Source organism: Megascapheus bottae, chromosome 10, assembly GCF_031878675.1.
Source record: "Megascapheus bottae isolate mThoBot1 chromosome 10, mThoBot2.hap1, whole genome shotgun sequence".
Classification (NCBI taxonomy): domain Eukaryota; kingdom Metazoa; phylum Chordata; class Mammalia; order Rodentia; family Geomyidae; genus Megascapheus; species Megascapheus bottae.
The window spans coordinates 33,208,392-33,231,528 of NC_143518.1; the positions used below are offsets into that span (position 1 = coordinate 33,208,392).

A 23,137-nucleotide genomic window follows, 5' to 3' on the forward strand; every position below is an offset into this window, starting at 1 on the left:
AAGCAAAGTCCAATCCAGATTCAGGGTCCTCTTTTCCCATTTACAATCCTCAAGGCTACCAGCTTTAGTCTGACAACTATGTTCAGAATCTTTCCACTAGGGAATCCATTGTTGTTTCTGTCTCTTTTGCTGACAAGCAGAAAAGCTCTTTATATCTTAAAACATATAAAAGAATGGGTACATATTTGGCCCTTTGCTAAACGTAATGCCCTTATGTCCACTCATTTGATGGATTCAGGCAGTGACCACAGATATGAACATAGGGATAACTTCATGCTGAATCCAATCACTACCCAAACCTAGAAAAGTGTTCAGATAGCAGTGACATGTCCTACTTTAATGCAAATCCTCACAGTAATTTCTAAAGAGCTCTCTACCCACTATTGCCATTCCTTTAATAAGGACTTTAGTAAGCCTGCCTTTCTGCAGACTATTGGCCACTACCTGTGAATCAGTAAAAAACAAAACATCACTGCTAGGAAGTCAGCACACAATTCAGCAAACTGGGGTCATTTGTATCTCATTCTTTGATTATATGGACAATTTTCTAACAGGACTTTGTTTGTCTTGGAATTGCCACCCACAAATCAAGCATCACTTTGTCAGTCAAGTGCATTTATAGGGCAGTATCCAAATCTAGAAGTTTCCACACACTCCCAGAATCAGTTCTGGAGAAAGAGAAATTCCCTGTTTCTGTCACCTCCTTGGCTTCCAAGGAGCATGATACTTTGAACTCTCCTTGGCATTGCCTTGCAACTTGAAACATTTCTCTGACATGACCCAAGCAGGATAATGTAGGGATTTCAAGTTTCAAGAACACTTCATGTCTTTGATCAGTTTTGACTACTGTCCCATAGCAAGATAAGAAGTGTCACTCACATGGAGTAGTAAAATCGTCATATATCCTGGACATTAAAATGTAAACATCTTTGGAGGACCAATATTCACCCATGATGGTGGGAGATGAGGAAATGAAACTTTTTACCTTGTAGCCTGTGCCCTGTTCTCTCTTTGAACCCGTTTCTATGCCCTTTTAGCTTTTCTTCTGCATCTGAAGTGAACATTTCTCAGGCACTGGCCATGTCTTTCCAGTGTTTACATCTTCTTCCCCCACCCTTTTGGGATTTTTTTCTAAGCACCCTCTCTAGCAATGCTTCCCAAAGTTCTCAGGTCCCAGGATCTGATGTGTTTTATATTTGATAGGCTATCAGTTGTGACCTGCTTTAAAATTACATAATGAGCCCCACCAAAAACTGTTCAAAGGAATAAAGTTAAGGGATGATGGTAGCATAATATAACTATCGTAATGAAACCCCTTTGTATTATTCATTGGTGCTAATAATTAAAAAAAAAACAGAAATTCAGCCTGCTATTTTATAGTGAGAAAAAAAGAATTGACACAAAAAAAATCTCAATATAAACTAATATCAAATATAGGTGTGAATCCACACCATGTTTTAGGAACAGAAACTTTGAGAACACTACGCTGCAGTTAAAACACTCTTGAAAGACAGAGAAGAGACAATTTGAACTTGATGCCATTATAACAGCTGTTTTATTCCTCATTATTATGCTATAATTTTTGCCAAACTAATGCTTTTTGCAATTTGGCAAACATAAATGTTGACCATGTATTCTCATTGGGTTATTCCATTTATACTTACCACAGAAACGATTTGTGAGAGACCACATTTCTAGGAGCTGTAGCTTTATTCACTGTAAGACTATCTGTTAATGATTACTAAAAAAAATCTCAATTTTACACTTGTGCCCCTTCCCTCCCATTCTCCAATACCTTTATTTATTTTTCTGCCACATCAAATGAATTAAAAGTAAGATCTGAGGTCCGGGAGTTTGGCCTAGTGTTAGAGTCATTGCCTAGCAAGCACAAAGACATGGATTTGATTCCTTGATATCACATGTATAGAAAAGCTAGAAGTGGCTCAAGTGGTAGAGCTCTAGCCTTGAGAAAGCCCAGGGACAGTTCTCAGGCCCTGAGTTCAAGCCCCAGGACTGGATTTAAAAAAAGTAAGATCTGTGCAGAATACCAGACTTTCAGTCTGGGAAGCCCATCAGTATAATTTAACTCACAAGAATACAGTGATGCTCAGGGCTGTGGACAACACCACTGCTCAGAAACTCCCGTGGGAATCTTTTCTGACCCTGCCACCTTTAGAACTTGAAATGGCTGTAAATATCCATCTTTCTCCACTGGAAGGAACCATTTTCCCACTACTTACTTGGCTTTCAATTCAGTTGCCAAAAGCCCAGCAATCCAGCCAATACTATTTTGAAGAAATTGGAGAACTGAAGGTCAAAGGGAAATGAACTGTTCCTGTCCTGATCTTCTTGTCCCTCCACTGTCTCCTTCATTACCCTCCATAACCTACTCTTGAGTAATGAGTATGACAGAGACAGGTCCCCAAAGCATGGGAAATATCCCAATTTCCATGGGAAGCCTTGAGTAGGGAGTGGAAAGTGTTTGAGGAAAGCAATAGTATTCTAAACTATAAAAGAAAAGAATTTCACAAGGGGGGTGATAGGGAGCAGTAGAAGCCTCGAAAAACTCACTTTGCCATTCCACATGGCTGTCCCCCACACAGGGGCCAGCAATGGGTCTTCCCCATATTTTCAAAATTGATGGCATGGTAGAGAATTCTTGAAAGGAGTACATCTTGAATGCTACGCCAGAAGATCTTTGTTGATCACTCTATGCTGATCATCTTGTATCTGTTGTATCCCACTCTAAAGATTCAATAAATTGCCATCAGCCAACTCATAGATACTGATGCTAAGACAGAGAAAGAGAGAGTAATAATACACAGCATTCACCAAATATTTATTACATAGTGAAGGTGATTCTAAATACTCTGATGTGTGGACTTCATAGCCTGTGATGTATTTATAAGGTAGGAACTCTGTTATGAATCTTTCATACAGAAAAAATATAGGCAGATACTGACAGCAAAATAAAGTGGTTTCAAAGAAAGAGAAGAAAGGAAGAGAGGGAAGGAGGGAAAGAGAATTGGAGAAAGGATAGGGAAGGGAAGGAAAGAAGGAAGAGAAGGAAGAAAGGAAGGGAGAGAGAAAGAGAATGAAGGAAGGAAGGAAGGAAAAGAAAAAGAAGGAAAGAAAGAAAGAACACTAAGCCAGACACAACTCTAACCCCAGCTACTCAGGAGGCTGAGATCTGTGGTTGATAAGAGAGAGCAATCCTGATGAGCTGGAAATTGTTTCTGAAAGGCTGCTCTATCAACTCTTCTAGTTACAGAACCTGAGACAGGCTTTTCATCAATAAAAGCTAGACTTTTTTTTCCTCTCAGGTCCAAGGGGGAGCTTTAACACAATTCACCATGTTATTTGTGATGGTAACGATAGACTACAGGTCTGGAAAGCATCTTATGAAATCATTTGGACAGATCCAGAGGGTCAGATGACTCTGTTCTCCAAAACAGCTGCTGTTGATCTGCTGTGGATGACTTTCTTCGGTCATGGAAACTTTGCCTCATGTATGGTTCACTATTTCCATGGTTCCTTCACAATTACGGATAGTGGCTTCTCCTGAACTCCTGCCTAAATTTCAACAAGCTCTTCTTTCTGTGGTCGTTTTTCTTTTCAGACTTATAGGAAACAGTATTGTTTTAAAAATCCATTTCAATGGGTGCACTACTTGTAAGTTTCTTATTTGAAGCTTCACAGACTCAAAGCATCGCTCTAGGTGGGTGGTTTGGGTGAGGGTGTGTTTGTAGCTGCTAAGGTAGAGCCTTATAGTATGCACTGTAGATCCATCCCTTTCCACAGTCTTCTGTGTCCCTGAAGTGCTACAGAGGTGTGTGATATGGTTGAGGAGGCATGATTAGTTGTTGACCTTTAACCACCATTTCAGGGACTCTTTTTTTCTCTCTAGTTTTCTTTTTTTTCATTTTCCACAAGGTTTATTATAAGCACAATAATATATAACTCATGATTTACAAACTTCATGGGTTTGTACTTCATTGTTTTCACTAGAAAGTAATAGGTTCCTAGTTCTTCTCTTTGGGAATAAGAAAGTCCATCTCCTCAGTGAGTTAGCACTGTGGACAACAGAGTCTAAAATGCATTCCATTCTCCACTCACCTTGCACTTTGCATCTCCCTTAGAGATGATAAAGCAGAAACACCCAGCTGCTGTCCTTAAGGGAAAAGAAAAAACATGAACGAAATCTTCTATAAGTTAATATATGTCTGGTATTGTTATGACATTTAGGAGTTGTTTCAGATCACCTGTTTTCTGTGTGCTGTGTGGAGGGGAAACTGCTTGCTCATGGTGAAGGAGACATTGCATCTGTGATGTATCTTCAGCTACTTGGATGTGTACCAGGGCCTCACTCTCTCATTTGATTACACAGCTTTACAATCACCATCTCCTGGCATACCAGCCTAACATTGTTGCTACCTTCTCCACTGCAGGATTACTGGAAATTGCTTCTGACATTTCCCTATTCTCCTCAAAGTACTCTCCTTGATATTTCACTCCATAGGATATGGAGTCCATCCTACCAACCAAGAAGAAAGTAAGCTTAGTGAGTTGAACCTTAGTATACCAAGAGTAAAAAAGAAACTGCTACAAAACACTAGGTGGAATGAATGTTAGTAAAGTCAGTAGATCAGAGGAAGAAGAAGAAGAAGAAGAAGAAGAAGAAGAAGAAGAAGAAGAAGAAGAAGAAGAAGAAGAGGAGCAGGAGGAGGAGTAGGAGGAGGAGGAGGGGGGGAAGGAGGGAGGAGAAGACAGTGACAATAAGAATACTGTCTAAGACACCACACGCCATTCATGGGCCAGGCACTATTTTATAATCATTATCTCTGCATTCCTCACAGAAACTTCTTCCATCAGACCCCAATGATATCCCCAGAGATAATATGCAACTTGTTTAACTTCACTGAGATAATAAGACGCTACTGAAAATCATTAGTCTAAGTCAATTTGTTCATCGTCAACTCTTGGTTAGATTTAGTAGATAGTTATAGCTATTAATAGTTAAGCGTGGAGAACATTTTTGCTCCATAATTACACTTCAACTTATGAAAGTAAGACTGATGTACAATAATGAAATCTAATTGTGTCCTACTTTTGGGACACGCAGCATGTTTATTAACAAGTTGATTAAAAATGTGTTTATGTAACTTATTCTATAATCTTGACAAAGTTCCAGATCTCTTTTCTCACTAACTCAAAATAATATTCTGAAATAGGATTCTGGTCACCTGACAGTGTGCATTAGATAACGAGGTATCTAAGAAACAATGGCTGCATATAGGATTAGGAAGATAGCAAGCCACAGATGTCAGCTCCAAGAGCAAAGAGCTAGATACATTCTAGATTTTTGCACAATGGGCATATAATGTCCAATCAATATCAATAGAATTATTGTGACTGTAGAGAGCACATTATCTAATGTCCTGCTAAATGCTTCTATATTGATCTGCAGAGAGTTGCTATAACTGTAGAAGCCATTGCTATAACAAATCCGTTCAAAAAAGATGGCTGACCACCTTTGACAAGTGAATTCTTGATTGGGGGCAAGAAGTCAATTTTAATTAACACATATATGTCACCTGTAGACACTTTATGAGAACCAGCTAAGCTTTTCATTGTTCATATGTGTTCTGTCTGTCTCAACAAACATACATTCTCTGAGACACCCTTGTCCTTTTGTTTCACAGAGAATTTCAAATCATGCAACAGTGCACTGCAGAAGAAAACATTTGTTTCTATTAATTTATTTTTGAATTATCTGTAAATAGTTATACATAGTCATTTCTATCTCCACCATGATCTAATAATATGAAGTCAATTTGTTTAAACAAGAATCTCAGTAAAGATTTTTAGTATTTTTTTTATCAAAAATAACCTGTTGGGCCAGGAGTTTGCCCAAGTGGTAGAGTGCTTGCCTAGAATGCACGAAGACCTGGGTTCAATTTCTCAGTACCACATACATAGAAAAAAGCCAGAAGTGGTGCTGAGGCTCGAGTGGTAGAGCTTTAGCCTTGAGAAAGTCCAAGGACAGTGCTCAGACCCTGAGCTCAAGCAAGCCCAGGACTGGCAAAAAAATACATACATATATATATATATATATATATATCCTTTGACAAGCTCTGAACAACTAGTGAATCAGGGCAGTTGAAATGAATCAGGGCAGTTGAAATAAGTACACACACACACACACACACACACACACACACACACACGGCAATGGTTGTTACTAAGATAACTTCCTGAGATAAAAAAGTTGGAAGATTGGAATAGATGAATGTGCTTTCTACAGGCACACTGAACAGTAGATATTGTCAACTTCATTTTCTTCCACCATCTTCTAGTCTGAAGTAGCTTATGATCAATCCAACCATTCACATGAGCAAAAAGCCTAGGGTGCTACCAGAGACAGATTCAATTGTTTTTGGAAAAAAGTACTGTCATTGCAAAAGTCATATCTCTACACCTTAACCTTCAGCATCTTCCCCTCCCCACTTTTCTATCTGGAGGAATGCCTCTCCCTAGATATAATGTCCATAAGTGTATTACATGAATCAGGTAACAAATTAAGTATTTGGAATATTATACTGCATTTGATGACTACTCTTTTATCCTCTGATAATCAATGAGTGGATTCTTCTTAGTTTCAGTGGAAGTACGGAGATTCAGGAAAACAAGAAAAGAACAAAACCAAAGGAGAGAGATATTAAAGTGACATTCTTTCTTCACCAAGATGACTGCCACTGTCTTCTCCTTGATTTCAACTCTTGATTTTGATTTTAAGAGAATCCCAAAGACTTTGGAACTTGACTTCCAGAATAGACTCGATTTTCCCCTGGTAGGGCTTTCTACTTCACTGGGGATTTTTGCAATTACTTAGTATGCTGCTCTCTCTTGAACCTTCTAGGAATAACAAACTCTACTGATATACGTTTCTAAATGAGCAGCCAGCAAGTAGTTTCCAATTCTTCTCAACCTTACAACCCTTCTAGGCTTCCATGTGGGTCCTGTGTGATTCAGATCTCAGCTCAGACCCCATGACAGCACATTCTTCTGATTTGGATCATTTCTAACAACGATGGTGGAATGTGGTGTTTTAAGTATTGCAAGGAAGGACATACTCTTTCTACTTGAATGGAAATGGATATTCCTGCAGTATTTCTTCAGGAAGAGCCCCGAACACATAAGCTCTCTCATAGTAGCTCTTTGCTAACTTTAGCCCATGCCTTCCCGTGGCCAGCAGGGGGCAACTGCAACACACATGCCAGCTGGATTCAGTGGACATAGGATTGTCCCATGCCAGGACCCTTCTTGTAGAAATGTGTCCTGAAAATCTTTTCCTACACATTTCAACTCTTCTTCAAGGTGCTGGCAATTGTACCCATGATAGTGCATGTGCAAGGAAAGTACGCTACTGCCACGTCATGCCAACACCTCCAGCCCCTGCTGCTTGTCTATTTTCAGTCATAGTAAAGGGTAGAAATTGAACTGAGGTATTTTATGGTCCTTACAATCACTTACAATCTCCAGTTCACTAAATTAGAGGCATCCTTGTCCTGTATGAGTTATTCTATGGTACACTTCAATCGTCTATCTACTTTATCCCCTCACCTACTTCAGTTTAACAAACCCAGCAATTCACTTCATGCACATTTGCAGTTTATACAGCAATTATTTATCAAGTACTTACTAAGCTCTAGTTCCTGGGCTAAGTGCTGAGGATATAGTTATGAACAAAACAGATCTTGACCGTGTTCTTGAGGACCTGACACACCTTGAAAAGAGAGACAGACAATAGTCAAACATATATATGCAGATATCTAAGTTCAAACTGGTAAGCACTAAAGGGCTCTGAGAAAATAAATAGCAAGGGTCGCTGTTAGTCTCTAGTATTTGCCATCACACTTCTTTAATGTTATGTTATCAGTTTTATGGAATTTTATATACTCCCCAAGTTTATGGCCTACATGTTCTTATCAGTACATCCCACCTACTTCTTTCAATTACTGGAAATACATACTTATAACACACACATTTACATATATGTATGTATGCATGTATGTCTTACAGAGTTTATATGCAATGGAAACATGTCTTTCAAGTCTTTCAAGTGAATCCAAGGCAGGAAGCATCCTTGTAAACATTGAAACACCAGGTATAGGAATCTCGATGTGGATGGTCCATACATTTTAATCACATTTCTAGAAAATCAACTGTGTGTTTCTTAGTGTTGCTTTCCTCACAAATGACTTGAGCAAAGTCTTTCCATTTCATTCTCCCATTAGCCGGAAGGACTAAGGGGTTCATGTTTCAAATCTTGATTTCCTGGCCGCATAATCACCACGGGCGTAGACTTAACACTGCACAACCCTACACATCCTCAAACTCCTTCAGCTTGAAATCAACACTATGAGTCAGCGCAAGAAAAATTCTCTTCCTCTGAGATTTTAATTAAACTTTCACCCAGTCATTTTCCAATTGATTTTTTAATTTCAAGACAAGTTTTTCTTTGAAAAACAAAGGATCACAAGAGGAATAAGCATCACTTTAACTTAGTGGGTGGAATGCCTGATGTGCAGTCAAATAGAGGCAGAGATTGAGTAAACAAATGCATTTTTTTCTTTTTGCCAGAAAGGATTGTGTTTTGTTCTTGTTGTTTTCTGTTTGTTTTGAGGGGAGGGTTCATATGGCCTAAACTCTGGCCCTGAGCTCTTCAGCTCAGAGCTACCATCCTATCCTTGAACCATAGCCCCACTTCCTGTTTTCTAGTGATTAATTGGAGATAAGAGCCTCTTGGCATTTGTATTGCCCAGGCTGGCTTTGAACCTTGATCCTCAAATGTCAGCCTCTTGAGTATCTAGGATTACAGGCATGAGCCACTGTACCTGGCAGAAAGGATTGTTTTTGACATTACGCTCAGTCCATTCAGGTTTAGCTTTAAAGGGGAAAATAATTCAGTAAGTTTAAACTTTGTTTTGGCATTCTATTTGACTTGTTTCACCTCCCCCAACAACCACCCTCAACCCCTTCTCTTCCCCCATCCTCCCAACCCCTGCTGTAGCCAGGATAGAAGAAAGAGGAAAGTTGTGATGAAATATTTCTCTAAGAAATACTGAGGAGAAAAACATTGTGTGAACTATTTTTCCTTATGAAAAGAATAAAATGTTTATAGCTCTATGGATTTCAACATTAGTCAACTCTTTGGCTTCTGTTACTGTTTTCAGGGCCTAAATGTAACAATATTGTTCACTTTCTGTGGACTCAGTTCTAATTAGGTCATTGGATTCTCATCTTATATACACTAATGCCCTGTTCTTGGAAGACAGTACCAGTATGAAAGCCTTGGCAAGCAGTACTTTCCAAAGCTCCACATTGTTTGTGCCCTGGACATTCTCAGGGCCAAGGAGAGGTTTCCTCATTTGTGTCTAACCTGAGAAAATGGAATTTGCTTTTTTACAGGCAATGTGGCAAACCAGAGTGGATTTCTAGAGTTTCCCACCCACATCAACACACAAAACCTATTTAAAAAATTATATAGATAGACTAGAACTAAGGGGAAAATTCATGAAGAATCAGCAAAAGAAAATTTGAAATGCACCGAGTTTTTGTGACAGAATCGCTTCACTTTACCTAGAGACTGGTTTTTAAAGACATGTCCCCATTAGTTTTACCTCTTTCTTGCATTCATACCATGTGTTCTGCTGGCTGGCTACAGTCCAACTCTTTATCACTCAGTGCTCCATCAAGAAGAGGCCAAGTACAGCTTCCTTCCTTGTCACACTCCACATTCAAACAGTACATGCTACGTCTACATACCAACAAGTACATTCCCTTCTCTTTCCCAGAAGGACTCTCTTTGCCTTGTCATTGTCTCTTTGCCATAATGGGCATTGGAAAAAATGAAAGGAAAATACAAATCAAAGAAAAAAAGAAAACATATTACATATGAAATATTTTCATTAGGTATTCTAATTATTCAAAAATTCTCAAGTTGTGGTGAATGTGCTATCGATTCACACTTGAATCTAAAAGTACTTCCTGCATACATTTGCTTTATGTACAGGATTTGGAACACACATGTCAGCCATCAGAGGGGAGCCTTAAATTCTATATGCATTTCTCTGATACCCCAAATAATTTTTCCTTCATATTTCAGATAAATATAATACAGGCAATTCTTATCTCCAGTAATAGAATATGGAAAATTGTGGGTCTAGTGCTTTTTTTTTAAGTAACATAGGAAATTTTGTGGATTTTTTGATTTGGTGCTGAGGCTACAAAACACAGATCAAATTTGGTTGAATAAAAGTATTTGGTTAAATCCAATTTCTCAGAATTAAAACTAAATGTGAAATATTGTGCTCAGGGATTCCCATGTGTTGCCATATCTACTCAGTACAGAAGCCTGAAGCTATAAGTCCCAATTTCTAGACAGAAAAACATTAGATAATCAAAGTGAGACTTCTTACTCAGCAGGTAAGCTCCTTCAGCAGAACATTCCATAAAGCATTCTACGGAGCTGACCTGATTGGGCTTCAGTCAGTGAGAAGGTTCTTCCAAGAACAGACACAGAAAGAAATACAAAGGACAAAAAGCACTTCACTCTAAACCATGGTTTTGAAATCATATTTATAGCCAGGTGCGGTGGCACAAGTCTGTAATCTTAGTTACTCAGGAGGCTGAGATCTGAGGATCGACGTTCAAAGCCAGCCTGGGCACAAAAGGACCTGAGACTTTTATCTCCAGTTAAACTCTAGAAAATGGGAAATGGGGCTTGACTCACGGGTAGGGTGGTAGCCTTGAGCTGAAGAGCTCAGGGACAGAGCCCAGGCATAGTTCAAGCCCCATGACCCACAAAAAATAAATAAATAAAAAGAAAAAGAAAAGAAAGAAAAACAAAAGAAAAAGAATTAGGTAGTTAGGGCTGTTTTCTAAGCTACTAGAGTGAGTTTCCTTAACATGTCTAACATCCATACTTGTTAATCTTGGCCATTCTATTTAAATTGTCTTGTTGCCATCTCTCTATGGATAAAGGAGGGTTGTGTTTATGATGTCAAAATCCTGTCTGGCCACAATATGAGCCCCATCACAGCTCTTTAAGACTTTGGTTACGATTACCATTGACTGGTACACAAATGTTAACTGATTTATGAGGCCAAAATGATGATATTTTTAGCCCACATTGACAAATATTTTTGAAGGTTTACTATGTTGCCAAGCAATTGTGCCAGGCACAAAGGTTAAGGGGTGTTTAAAACTCAATTTCTACCTTCAGAGAGTTCTATCCAGCTTGAAAAACAGACACATAAATCAATAACCCTAATGCAATATCATAAACATGCTTTACGCATAAAAGCATGTGTAAAGTGTTCACAGGGGGAGAAGGAAAGGAGAGTTCTGGGTCTCCTAGCACACAATGCCTTCTCTATAGATTAATATTTAAGATTTACATAGTAGCTTCTATGCTCAGGATCGTGTTAAAGCAATCAGTTGTTTAATTCTAGATTTAAAACGGAGCATAGTTGTAACTTCTGATGGAGAAGTACCCAGGCTTCTGACCACATTTACTCACTAGAGAACATGGCTATTGTCTATACATAACAATTAACATGCATCTGTGAAGGCTTGGTGCATATAAGATGGATAGTTAATTACATGAGTGAATTCTACAGAATGAAAACTTGGTCTTCCTGCTACCTATTTTCCTCATCTGTTAAGACATAAATAATAGTGGTAGGAATCTGCAAAATGAGAGATAAGAGAATGCACATAAAATCACTAAGATTAAGAGGAGATCATGGAAATATACCATGGTCACAAAAAGAGCTTGGTAAGTGCTAATTTTAGAACTTTTATGTCTTTCTGCCACAACAAGAATGAAGGAAGTAAAACAGTTTTGTCCACCCCTGTTGGATCTGAACATTCACCTGGAATCCTGTTTCCCTTTACATCTTTTCTCTCAGGGCCAAGGAGATTAAGATCAAGTTGGGAATTCTCCTCCAGAAGCCAGACTCGGCTGTTGACCTTGTCATTCCTTATAATGAGAAGCCAGAGAAGCCAGCCAAGACCCAGAAGTGAGTCATGATTGGATTCCACTCATTTTGTTCCAGATGACAAGCATTTCCTTAAGTGGATAGCTCTGCCAGAATCTATAGAACGATCCCCTTCAAATCTTCATTGAAGATCACAAGAGTCTTTGGAGCGTTGGTCTATAAATAAGCAGGCTTTGAAACAGAAACAATTCTATGTTGGAGAACATAGTATTGAACATTGGTAGAATTTTTGTGAAAAAATAGATCTGTCTTATCGTTTACAATGTCCCTATTTTACAAAATAGCATCATATATTTCTCAGTTAGTTATCATTCACCATGTGACCATGTAAAATTCTGGGCTAGTTAACTCTCCCGGTTCCCATTATGACCTGCACACACCCTCCTGCTAAGGAGCCCAAGGCTCTTCCTCAGGAGGTTGACACAGGCAAAAAGATGTCCTCAAAAAGATGTGTTAAAAAATTTAATAGTTTCTTCCAAAGGTCCATCTGTGGAAAGATAAACTGTTACTTCTGGGAGAAATGAATACTTGACTATTTCTATTTAATGTATATCACATTTTCCCCAATTTATGAGTCAAAATTCCTGATAAGATTGATTCTGTCCTCTCTCTCTTACCCTCATCCTGTTTCCCACCATGCAACCTTCACATCTCTCATCAACTTGGGCATAGTAGGAAACATGAATAGAAATAGAAACATATAATGTAACATTTATGATACTGGCACTATACATGTATTATGCACTACATATCTACATAAATAGAAAAATATAATGTAACATATATGGTACTGGTACTATGTATGTATTATACACTATATATCTACTATATAGTACACAATATATATCATATAGTACATGATATGATATGTTATATATATGCATGTGCATATGTGACATACATATCACATGTCATATATATCTGATATATATCATCCATGTATCATATGCTATATATTATATAAGACACATGTCGTAGGACATATATATGCATATAAATATACAGTGATTGACTTTTTTTATCGGTCATGGGACTTGAACTTTGGGCCTGAGCGCTGTCCCTGAGCTCTTCAGCTCAAGGCCCTATTCCTTGAGCCACAGTGCCACTTCCAGTTTTATAGTGGTTACTTGGAGATAAGAGTTTCACAGTCTTTAGTGCCTGGGCTGGCTCTGAAGCTTGATTCTCAGATCTCAGCCTCCTGAGTAGTTAGGATTACAAGTGTGAGCCACCATGCCCAGCCTGTGATAGATCTCTTATAGGGATATACAGAGAGATATATGTGTGATGAACACACACACACACACACACACACACACACACACACACACACACACACACACACCAGTAACAGAGCTTGAATGCAAAGGCTTCCATTCTTGCTCAGCTTTCTTGGTCTACCACTTACATCTCCAATCTGGTTCTTTGTTGGTTAATTGAAGATGGTGTTCATAGCTTTAAACCACAATCTTCTAGTTCTCAGCCTCTTGAACAGCTAGGATCACAGACATAAGTTACTAATACTTGGCAGGAAACTATAGTTCTAAAAAGACTACGTGTTATAGCAACGAATCTAGATCTCACGGTTTAAATGGGCCCTTGTTTGTCTGTTCCTTGTAAAGCCACCTAGATCATTTCCATCTAAAAAGACTCCTCATCTTCCCTTTAAAAAGCAGAGATACGCACAGAATTCAAGAAAGGGAAGAGAGAAAAGGAAAACCCAAATGTATTTAAACTCCTATATGTCACCTAAAAACTTTGAGATCACACAAACAGGGAAAATACAGGAATCCCTTTTAACTTCCATTTCTCATTTTAAATTTAACATTTGTAGAAAATGGCTAATCCATCTTTTGCCCAAATGACCTTCAATTTAATAGAGCTGACTCGATTGGGAGATGAAGAAATGCATTATTCTTTTAAAAGATCCTAAGTAGATATTTCCCTTCTCTTTTCACTACTTGAAAGTGATCTGAAAGAGGAAGTGGGGCATAATTGAGTTTATTACATTGCAAAAAAGGAAAGTCAATTCAATGGGAAGCATGGGGCTTAGAGTACTTGTAGAAAGTAAGAACCAGATTTTATAGTAGCAGCAGATCAAAAGGTCTACTTTGAAGGAAATAGTTTGGTAATTGTTGATTTGGTAGGATAAAAATTTAAAAAATATAGTCCTACATTTCCTGTTTTGATTCTCCAGTCTAATATCCCATGTAAACATTTGTACTATTTAGCTAAATAGATTCAGAAGCAAGCTTCCAGACATTAATTGGGTTATTTGTCTCTCTTGCCTTCCATCCAATTTTTCCTCATGAAAACTTGATTTATTTCAGAAAAGTTGTTCTCATCCCTAGAAAATCTCTTTCTCTCTGTTGTTCACCACATTTTTAACAGTGACCACTAAGTTTCTCACTCTCTTCCAAATCTATAACCCTATTTAAGCTCTTCTTGCTGGGCAAATTTCTATGGTTTTATCTAACAAGGAAAGTCTGGTTTTGTTTTGCTTTCTAGAAGGAGAAAAAAGGATTTACAGCACACTCTAGCACATACTAACTCACTAAAGGCAATGAAGAAAGAGATCTGCAAATTAGTGGGTATGTTTCCGATCTGGACATTAATGGAGGGCACTGGCTTCCCCCCCATTAGCAAATCAAGATCAGAAGAGTCTCTCTTAAGAACTGTAACAATTCATGACAAGAACTTTCCTACATGCACTCCATCAACATTTATTTTCTCAGCTTCGACATCTATCATTTTTTAACATTTACCCACATTCTCTCACAGGGAGAATTAACCCTCTTGCCTGAAAGTATTCTTAATCTTGCTTATCTGTATTTTTTTTAGGAAACATTTCTGTTTCTTAATACATTTTTAATTATTGATTGATAAAAAAATTTAGAGACTTGGGGAATTAAAAAAAGAAAGCAGCTGCTCATATTCTTATACCAGATTCCAGCTTTGGTTACAGATTTACTGGTTTTAACAAGTCTTTTTCCCTTGGGACAGACAGGTACCATTCCCTATTTCCCTGCCTTTGCTCTCTAGCCCCTTGGCTTATAACATTTACTTCTCTCCGTAGAGAACTCTAGAAGTCTGCATGTACTGCTCCTAACATTTTTTTTATCTTCTCATTAGTTTTAAATCTCCTCCCTCATTCCCTTCCTCCTGCCTGTCATATTGTTGTCACATTGTCCTCCTCCTCCTCTTCCTGTCCTCCTCCTTCTCCTTCTCTTCTTCCTCCCTGAAGCCCTTCTCTCTTAGGCTGACTTATCTGAAGCTCACCAGCTACCTCCTAGTTCAGACTCTTCACTTCTGATTCTCTGTTCTTCTAAGTGCCCTTCATATTACCCAAGGCTCTGCTGCAGGTCATCAGAATGAACAATAAATTAGTAAACCACATGAATTTAGTTTGTGATAAGTTAGTTATCAGTACACACATGTAATCGCAGCTACTCAGGAGGAGAGACATAGGAAAGAGGACTACAATCCAGCCTGGCGTTGGCAAAAATCTGACAAAAATTTAACCAAAGCAAAAATTTAAAAAAAAAAGGAGGAAGTATGGCTCAAATGATAGAGCACCAGCAAAGGAAATGCAAGGTCCTGATGTTATTCCCCAATACCACAGCATCTAAAAGGGGAAAGGAAAGAAAATCAATATCAAATCCAAGCCAAATAAACAAAACTCCTGCCTTTGGTGCGTAGAACAGTTAAGACACTGAATGGTTATAGTTCATGCACGGAACTGACAGTAATACAGCAGGTATAGTCATGGTTCATAGGACTCATGGTTAAAGTCTTCTTCTGGCTTTCAACAGCTGGACAAACTGATTAAATGATTAAAATGAGACAGCATGTGCAGAGGGGTATTTGGGGGGTGAAATCAGTCCAAATCAATTCAAAGTCACAATCCAATTGGACATAACTCCCACGGCATGCATCCCCTGTCCTGATTACCAATTAATCATGATTAATTTGACACATATACATTTATTGCAGGCTGTTCTGCAGTGAATTCTGCTCAGGACCAATCTCAAGTCCATTAGCATAAATTATGCCATGGTCAACATGGGTAGGTCACAGATGGAGAAACAAGAAACCTGCCCAGCATTTGCTGGGTATATATGCAAATCTATCTTTGATCTTCACCATGAAGCTGGCACAAGTGTGTTGGGGTGACAGGACACAGGACAGGGTGAAATGGGAAGGGGGATTCTCCATAAGTAATATGCTGTGATTTTTGGCAGCAGGCACACCATAGTAGCACACCAAGAGTTTTGGCAAGTACGATATGGTGAGAATGGTGACAGGAAGAGAGAGCTGCAAGCACCATACACCATGATCACTTCCTGAGCCAGATGGCATTTACCCTGGGCATTATAAAACACACCGTTAATAATTCCTATAAACACTTATTTGTCCTGTCATTTAGAGTAGCTTCCTCTCCCTCTCTCCCACACCCACACAGAGACTTTGTGCTCACTCTCTACGTGGCAAGCTTGAACCTTATAAGCCAGGATGCTTTATTGGTCATTTAGAGATCTGCATCTCTCTTGTTCCCAAAGAAGTCAGACTTAATGAGAGCTGACAGATTCTGAGAATCAGGACAGGATGAACCTGTCTCCTCCTCGGCTGGTGATCGGGACATGCGATGCATGTGGGAGATATGTCCTATTTCACTGCAACCTTAAATTGATTTGGGTTGAGTTCACCCCAAGCACCTCCATCTGCACATGTCCTTTTCAGGAATTTAATCTTGGCTGTGATATGACCAATACTGACCTGGTTCTAACAGGACCATTTGGGACAAATAAGATTTGGTCATAAATGTAGTTTACTTCCCCATATTATTTCCTCCCAAACGCCTTTATATTAGCCAGAGGAAAATGAGGGCAGCAGGTGATTGCATTCTTCAAGAATATTTATAAAATCAGATGACTCAGTGAGTGAGATTCCTTTGGTCTGAGCCAGTTGTTTTTGTTCAGTAATTCAATGTCTTGCTGCTTCTGCAAATAACTGGATTTGGTAGGTTTCTGTTTTGCGGGAAATATTGAACCCATGGTGAAGAAGCTAGAATGTGTAAGGGCTTATGCTGAATATGTAGGTGTGAAATAATGTATCCAAAGAGAAAATTCTTGGTATAAAGCAATATAGAAGAGTCAGAAGGAGTTATTGATCTGTAGAAAATTTATCCTTTTTATAGTTCACAATAAAACCAAATCAGAAAAATACAGAGACACACTTCAATCCCATCTCATGTCACCTTTCCTCCCGTGTCTCTTCCCACTAGCAGACAAGAAAGGAGTTCACTTGTGAAAAAGCAGCTTCCAAGGAATGGGTGTGTTTAAAACGTATTATATTTGCCTTTATAGCCTGAGAAATAGAAAACACCTCAGATAATTTCACAAGGGTTGTTATTGTCATTTTTGTCAAGTATAAGTTACAAAGAGTGAACACATAAAACGTGATTTAAGAAAATGCAATTTAAGATTCTCAGACTGTACATTGCAATGAGGAACTGAAAATGGAAAAAAAAATCACAGTGCTTTTAGACAAGATACCCACTGCTGCTTTAGACTCCTTACACAGATAAAATAAGGCTGATTCTGAGCCAGCAACATGAAAAGTGAAACAAGTATCATATTGCTCTCAAATGCTACTGCTAATCATTAAAATCCAAAATATCATTTCTTAAAGTTCAGAAGCAAGAATTTTCCTGAAATTAGAACTAAGAAAATTCCGATTTTCAACCTTCATTTTGTCATAAATGCCCTCTCTGTCTATTTTGATTTTGATCATGAAAAACTCACACCCTAGTACAAGAGTTCAAATAAGGTGCTCCCAGAGGAATCAAATGCAGTCAACCTTTTCCACCCCCAGGAAAAGCCAACTCACTTTGACACATCCTGCTGTGAGAGAAGAACTGGTGGTTGAAAACAAATCACTGCTGGGTATCTGCATATATAAATGTTAAAATGAAAGCAGCAGTGCAAATATATAAGAGCAAACCTATCATTAGACCAGTTATTAGAAAAGAATTCCAATATCCTTGTCTTAAGACTGGGTATCACTTCCACCTTAGAGAAACAAGGCAAAGGCATTACTGTGCATGTGTTTTTAATTCCCTACCCATGCCATCAGCCTTTTCTGTTCTTATGCTTGATTTTAGGCCCTCGCTGGATGAGGCCCTGCAATGGCGTGACTCCCTGGATAAGCTCCTGCAGAACAACTGTAAGCTCACATTATTTCTTGTTATGATTAGGATAGAGACAGAGACCTAAAGCACCTTGGTTTGGCCCTTGTCTTTCTTCCTCAATTTTGACCAGGGTTCCTTGACCATGAAGAATGAATGAATCATCCTCTGGATGTGCAGAGCTCTTTGTCATCACATTGTTTACGTTGGTCAGTAGTTTTTCCCTTGTCTCCTGTTTGTGTTTGTTTTTCTTCTATGAAAGATTCCTGAGGAAGAACCCGTGGATGGCACACATGCCTAACATCACCAGCCTGCACAAAAGACAGGTGACCTACTTCTCTGCACATCAGAGTGTACAGGGAACAACTATAAGTCACACTTTTGCTACTCAGTTCTTATGAGGTATTTTTGTTTGGGTCTGCTGAAACAAAGTATGTACATCCAGAACATATCTGAGATTAGCTGGGATTCACACAAAATAGGCAAGGAAGATAGATGCATTTGAGAAAGACATGCTTCCAGAAGTTCACAATTATTTCTGGCATTTGATAAGCTTGAGCCATTTAAACTTGGAGAAGAGCATTTTTGTTGAATTGTAAGAGGTACTTGCCATTCTTTTGTACTAAAAATAGGTCATTCTGCTCATGGTTGATAGTTATTCTTTATGCCAAAATCTTTGTCAGTGCAGATAAAGACAATTGGTATCACGCCTCTAAATACAAAAGCAGGTAAGCGACTACTTTTCTAACTGGCAATGATCTTCTTCTACCCTTTCCTTTTGAAAATAATTTTCAATCATCCAGCGTCTTTGGCTTTGTTCTGAAAGTATATCAACTTCTTAAATGTTCCCCTCTAAATTCTATAGGTGGCCCCAAAGTTCATGATAAGTATGTTGTTTTGATAAACATAAAAAGAGACTGTACTTGGGTGCTTATGTAAAGCAGTGACACTATTTCTTCCACATAGTCATGTTTGACAGACAAGGGAAGCAATCTAGTAGCAGTGAAATTTGTAGTGGTTCCTCTTCTCCCAGGAGTTCTAGAAGATCAAAATATGTCCTTGATATGCCCTTGAGACTGAAGTAGCCTGGATCCATGCTTCTTTTTATTTTCTCTACCACCACCTTTTCCTTTTGTTTCCTAGGGGTGTTTTTTTTTTTTTTAGTCTTTTTGTTTTCTTAGCATCAAAGCCACTGGAAACCACAAGTCCTATGCAAGACAATTATTTATAAAATAAAAACCAAGGCCAATATGTCTATTCCTCACATGCTGGGTACTATTCTAAGCACATTGTACCTATTGCCTATTAAAGGACTGTAATAATTTTCACTTAATTACAACAATAATCTTTCTTTTCAGAAAAGGAAGCTGAAATTTAGAAAGGCTACATAGTATGCCCACACAATAAAATACTAAAACAGTGGCAAAATCAGAAAACACATTTTTCTTTAAGATTTGTCAGTTTTGATCTGTGAGCTGGAAGGAAGGAAACACTTCCCTTATTGTACCTTATTTCATCCAGTGAAAACCTGTGTTACTAATTAAAATGCACACTTTGGGGCTAGAAGACAGGATGTAAAAGACAAGCAGAGGTAGGTGAAACTTCAATCTAGAACTTAAAGGACTAATGTTTCTTGGAAGAGAGGACTGTAGAAGCAAGCAATCTCAATGAAAGAACAGAAGCTAGTCGGGCTCAGTGGCTCACACCTGTAATCCTAGCTACTCAGGAGGCTGAGATCTGACGATCAAGGTTCAAAGCCAGCCCTGGTACAAAAGGACCTGAGACTCTTATCTCCAGTTAACCTCTAGAAAATGGGAAGTGGGGCTTGGCTCAAGGGTAGGGTGGTAGCCTTGAGCTGAAAAACTCAGGGACAGCGCCCCGGCTGAGTTCAAGCCCCATGACCCCCCCCCAAAAAAATGAACAGAAGCCATCTCTTTCTACTTAGGGATGAAAATCCTCAGGAGCAAGTAGTCAGCAGTGGTAGAGATACCTCAGAAATGAGGTGACATCTGAACATGATTTTGAATAATAACAAACTTTAAGCTTAAATTTATTATAAATAACAATGAAAATCAACATTTATGGAGACATATAATAATCATTGTATGGTACCTTCTAAGAACTGTAGCTGAATTATTTAATCCTAACCACGGCCCTATCAAGTTAGTTCCCCTGTCTTCATTTAACAGATAAGGCAACTTGCCAGTGTGCCATAATTCACTCCCAGGCAATCTTGGCTTTAGAATCCATGTTTTCATCCAACAACTTGCATAATGTTGCATATCATTTATCAGTACCATTTCCTTCTTTGTCCTTCCTCCTAAAAGAAGAGATTTGTGCTATGCTTCTTTCCAGCGTTTCCCTCTCCCGTTTATATAACACTGACTTAGATTTACCTAATCCAAGGGATCCTATAGGTAGTTTCATTTTGACTTAAGGAAGGGATGCTACTCTATGACCTAGATCATTCATTAGGGACAGCTCTGGCTTTATAATGTGGACAATACCTCAGAGTGTTTCCAGAAAATCAGATTGGATTCATCAGCTTTCTTAGTAGTAGATGCCTGGAGAGGTAAGCTGAGAGGGGTAGGGAGGCTCAGTGCAGGCTCAGCAAGGATTGTGTTGCTTTCTAGAGATGTGGGCTGGGAGATCTTCTGGGGTGTCAAGGGTAGAGAAGGTGGCAAAACAGAGAAGATATGTCTATGCCTATAAAGCTATTTTAGCTTATAGTCTTTTCAACTCTTGTCCCAAAAGACAGTCTCAAGAGTGATAGGAATTCAGCAGATAAGGTACCACTAGAAAAGCAGAAATGAGTAGAGCTGCCTGGCTGCTAGAGAAGATATCACTAGAATGTATGGGCCAATGGAATGTATGAATCAATATAAAAACCACAGGATATGGAGGGAGAACTCGGTGAGAGTCATTGTAGAGGGTCCCAGTTTTAAAAAAAAAATCCCTAGAAATGCTCAAACGCCAGGTGCCATGAAGAACAGATTTAAACATCTGGACCAATAGGGTACTACAGTGCCATTTATGAGTTAGGTTCTGTGTGAATACATGGACAAAGTCCTGAAATAATTTTGTAGAATTCAACTAGAGCTATAGAACCAGTACTCAAGTAATTGAATCATTGCCCTGGAAAGTTCTTTTCTAGGCTCATTTCCTGGAAGTATAGTAAATGTTAACTCTGTTGTCAGTTCCAGACACATGCCCTCTCATCTTAAATAGCAGTGTTTGAGAGGGCTCCTGTCTTCTACCTTGCCACTTTACAATGATGAAGAATGAGTGATTCCAAATGCCTGGCAGTTTATTGGGTTATGGGGTTAAAAAGAATTAATTTGCCATGGGCTTATTTTCTGGAACTATTTTCTACCCTGCAGTCTTAGATCTAGTTTGTGAGAACTCACAAGGCGTCATTTCCTGGCAGCTGAAACTCTCTGGGAAATGTTCCATTTTCACAGAGAATATCTGACATTATCTGTTTAAGACACAGTGAAACCTTTAACCACCACACAAAGAGAACTATTCCTTATTTCTTCCTTCAGTATATATGTTAATGCCCACATCATTAAATAACAAATAGTGATGAGAATCTACTCGAAAATATGAGTAGAGATAGAAAGAAAATATACCCAATTTTAACCAGACAAGTTTATCAAAGCATTTTGACTAATTCTTCTATTCAGACTTCTAATTGTTTGTCATTCCTATCATTGTTCCATGACAGATTTTCAAGAATTGATTATAGAAAACGTTTCTAGAGTAGGTATAGGGAGCAAAGATTAAATTATGAAGTGCTCTGTTTGGATGCTGATACCAATGGTGGCTTTAATCTAAGTTGATTTTCACACCAGGCATTCTGTGTGTGTTTTTTTTAAATGAAAGGAAGTTTCCAAGACTATAAAGAGCATGGGGGATAAAAATATAACTAAGGTTAAGTGAATACTGGAGGATACTGCATCTCCACCACATATACTTTTTGCTTTCATGTGAAGTCATTGACATTACACAAGGACTAGTGAATGGAAATACAGTCTATATGAAAAATGAAAGCCTAGGGCCTGGAGTTTGGCCTAGTGGTAGAGTGCTCGCCTAGCATGCACAAAGACCCGGGTTCGATTCCTCGGTACCACATACATAGAAAAAAAGCCAGAAGTGGTGCTGAGGCTCAAGTGGTAGAGCTCTAGCCTTGAGAAAGTCCAAGGACAGTGCTCAGGCCCTGAGCTCAAGCCCAGGACTGGCAAAAAAAAGAAAAATGAAAGCCTAGGGCCGGGAGTGTGGCCTAGTGGTAGAGTGCTGGCCTAACATGCACGAAACCCTGGGTTCCATTCCTCAGTACCACATACAAAGAAAAAAGCTAGAAGTGGTGCTGTGGCTCAAGTGGTAGAGCATTAGCCTTGAGAAAACCCAAGGATAGTGTTCAGGCCTCAAGTTCAACCCCCAGGACTGGCAAAAGAGAAAAATAAAAATGGCTACAGGACAAAAACTCAAGGGAAAGAGAAAAAGGTTGAAACTGGGTCAAAGAAATTGGTCCTGAATTATGAGTATATTCTGAAAGAACTCATGGATTGTAGACGCATCTCTTGACGGGGCAAGTTGGAGGAATACTGGATTGTCCTTCTTACCTCTGCCCTGAAGGAAGGTGACACCCAAGCAGGCTGCCAAGAGAGACTGGATTGGTATATCTTACAGATAGAAAATTAGAATTATCTCATTTCTCTTAAGAAATTTTTCTTTTCTTCTGTAACAAATTAATGCAGATTTTCTTTCTACAGATATATATTTTTTGGAACTTTGGCTTAAAATGTTTCCCATATATGAGATGTATGCATATATTACATATATGCATATGTATACATATTTATATATAAATATATATATATATATA

At 38.6% G+C, this 23,137-nt stretch overlaps 1 protein-coding gene across 1 annotated transcript in view; it reads left to right on the plus strand.

Moving 5' to 3' along the window:
- The window catches only part of Rgs5 (regulator of G protein signaling 5), a 36,896-nt gene that overhangs the window by 10,050 nt on the left and 3,709 nt on the right, over positions 1 to 23,137 (plus strand). The window contains exons 2-3 of the mRNA XM_090340580.1: positions 11,976 to 12,086; positions 18,226 to 18,287. Coding sequence (XP_090196706.1) covers positions 11,976 to 12,086; positions 18,226 to 18,287 — 173 coding nt within the window. The remainder of the gene's footprint in view (positions 1 to 11,975; positions 12,087 to 18,225; positions 18,288 to 23,137) is intronic.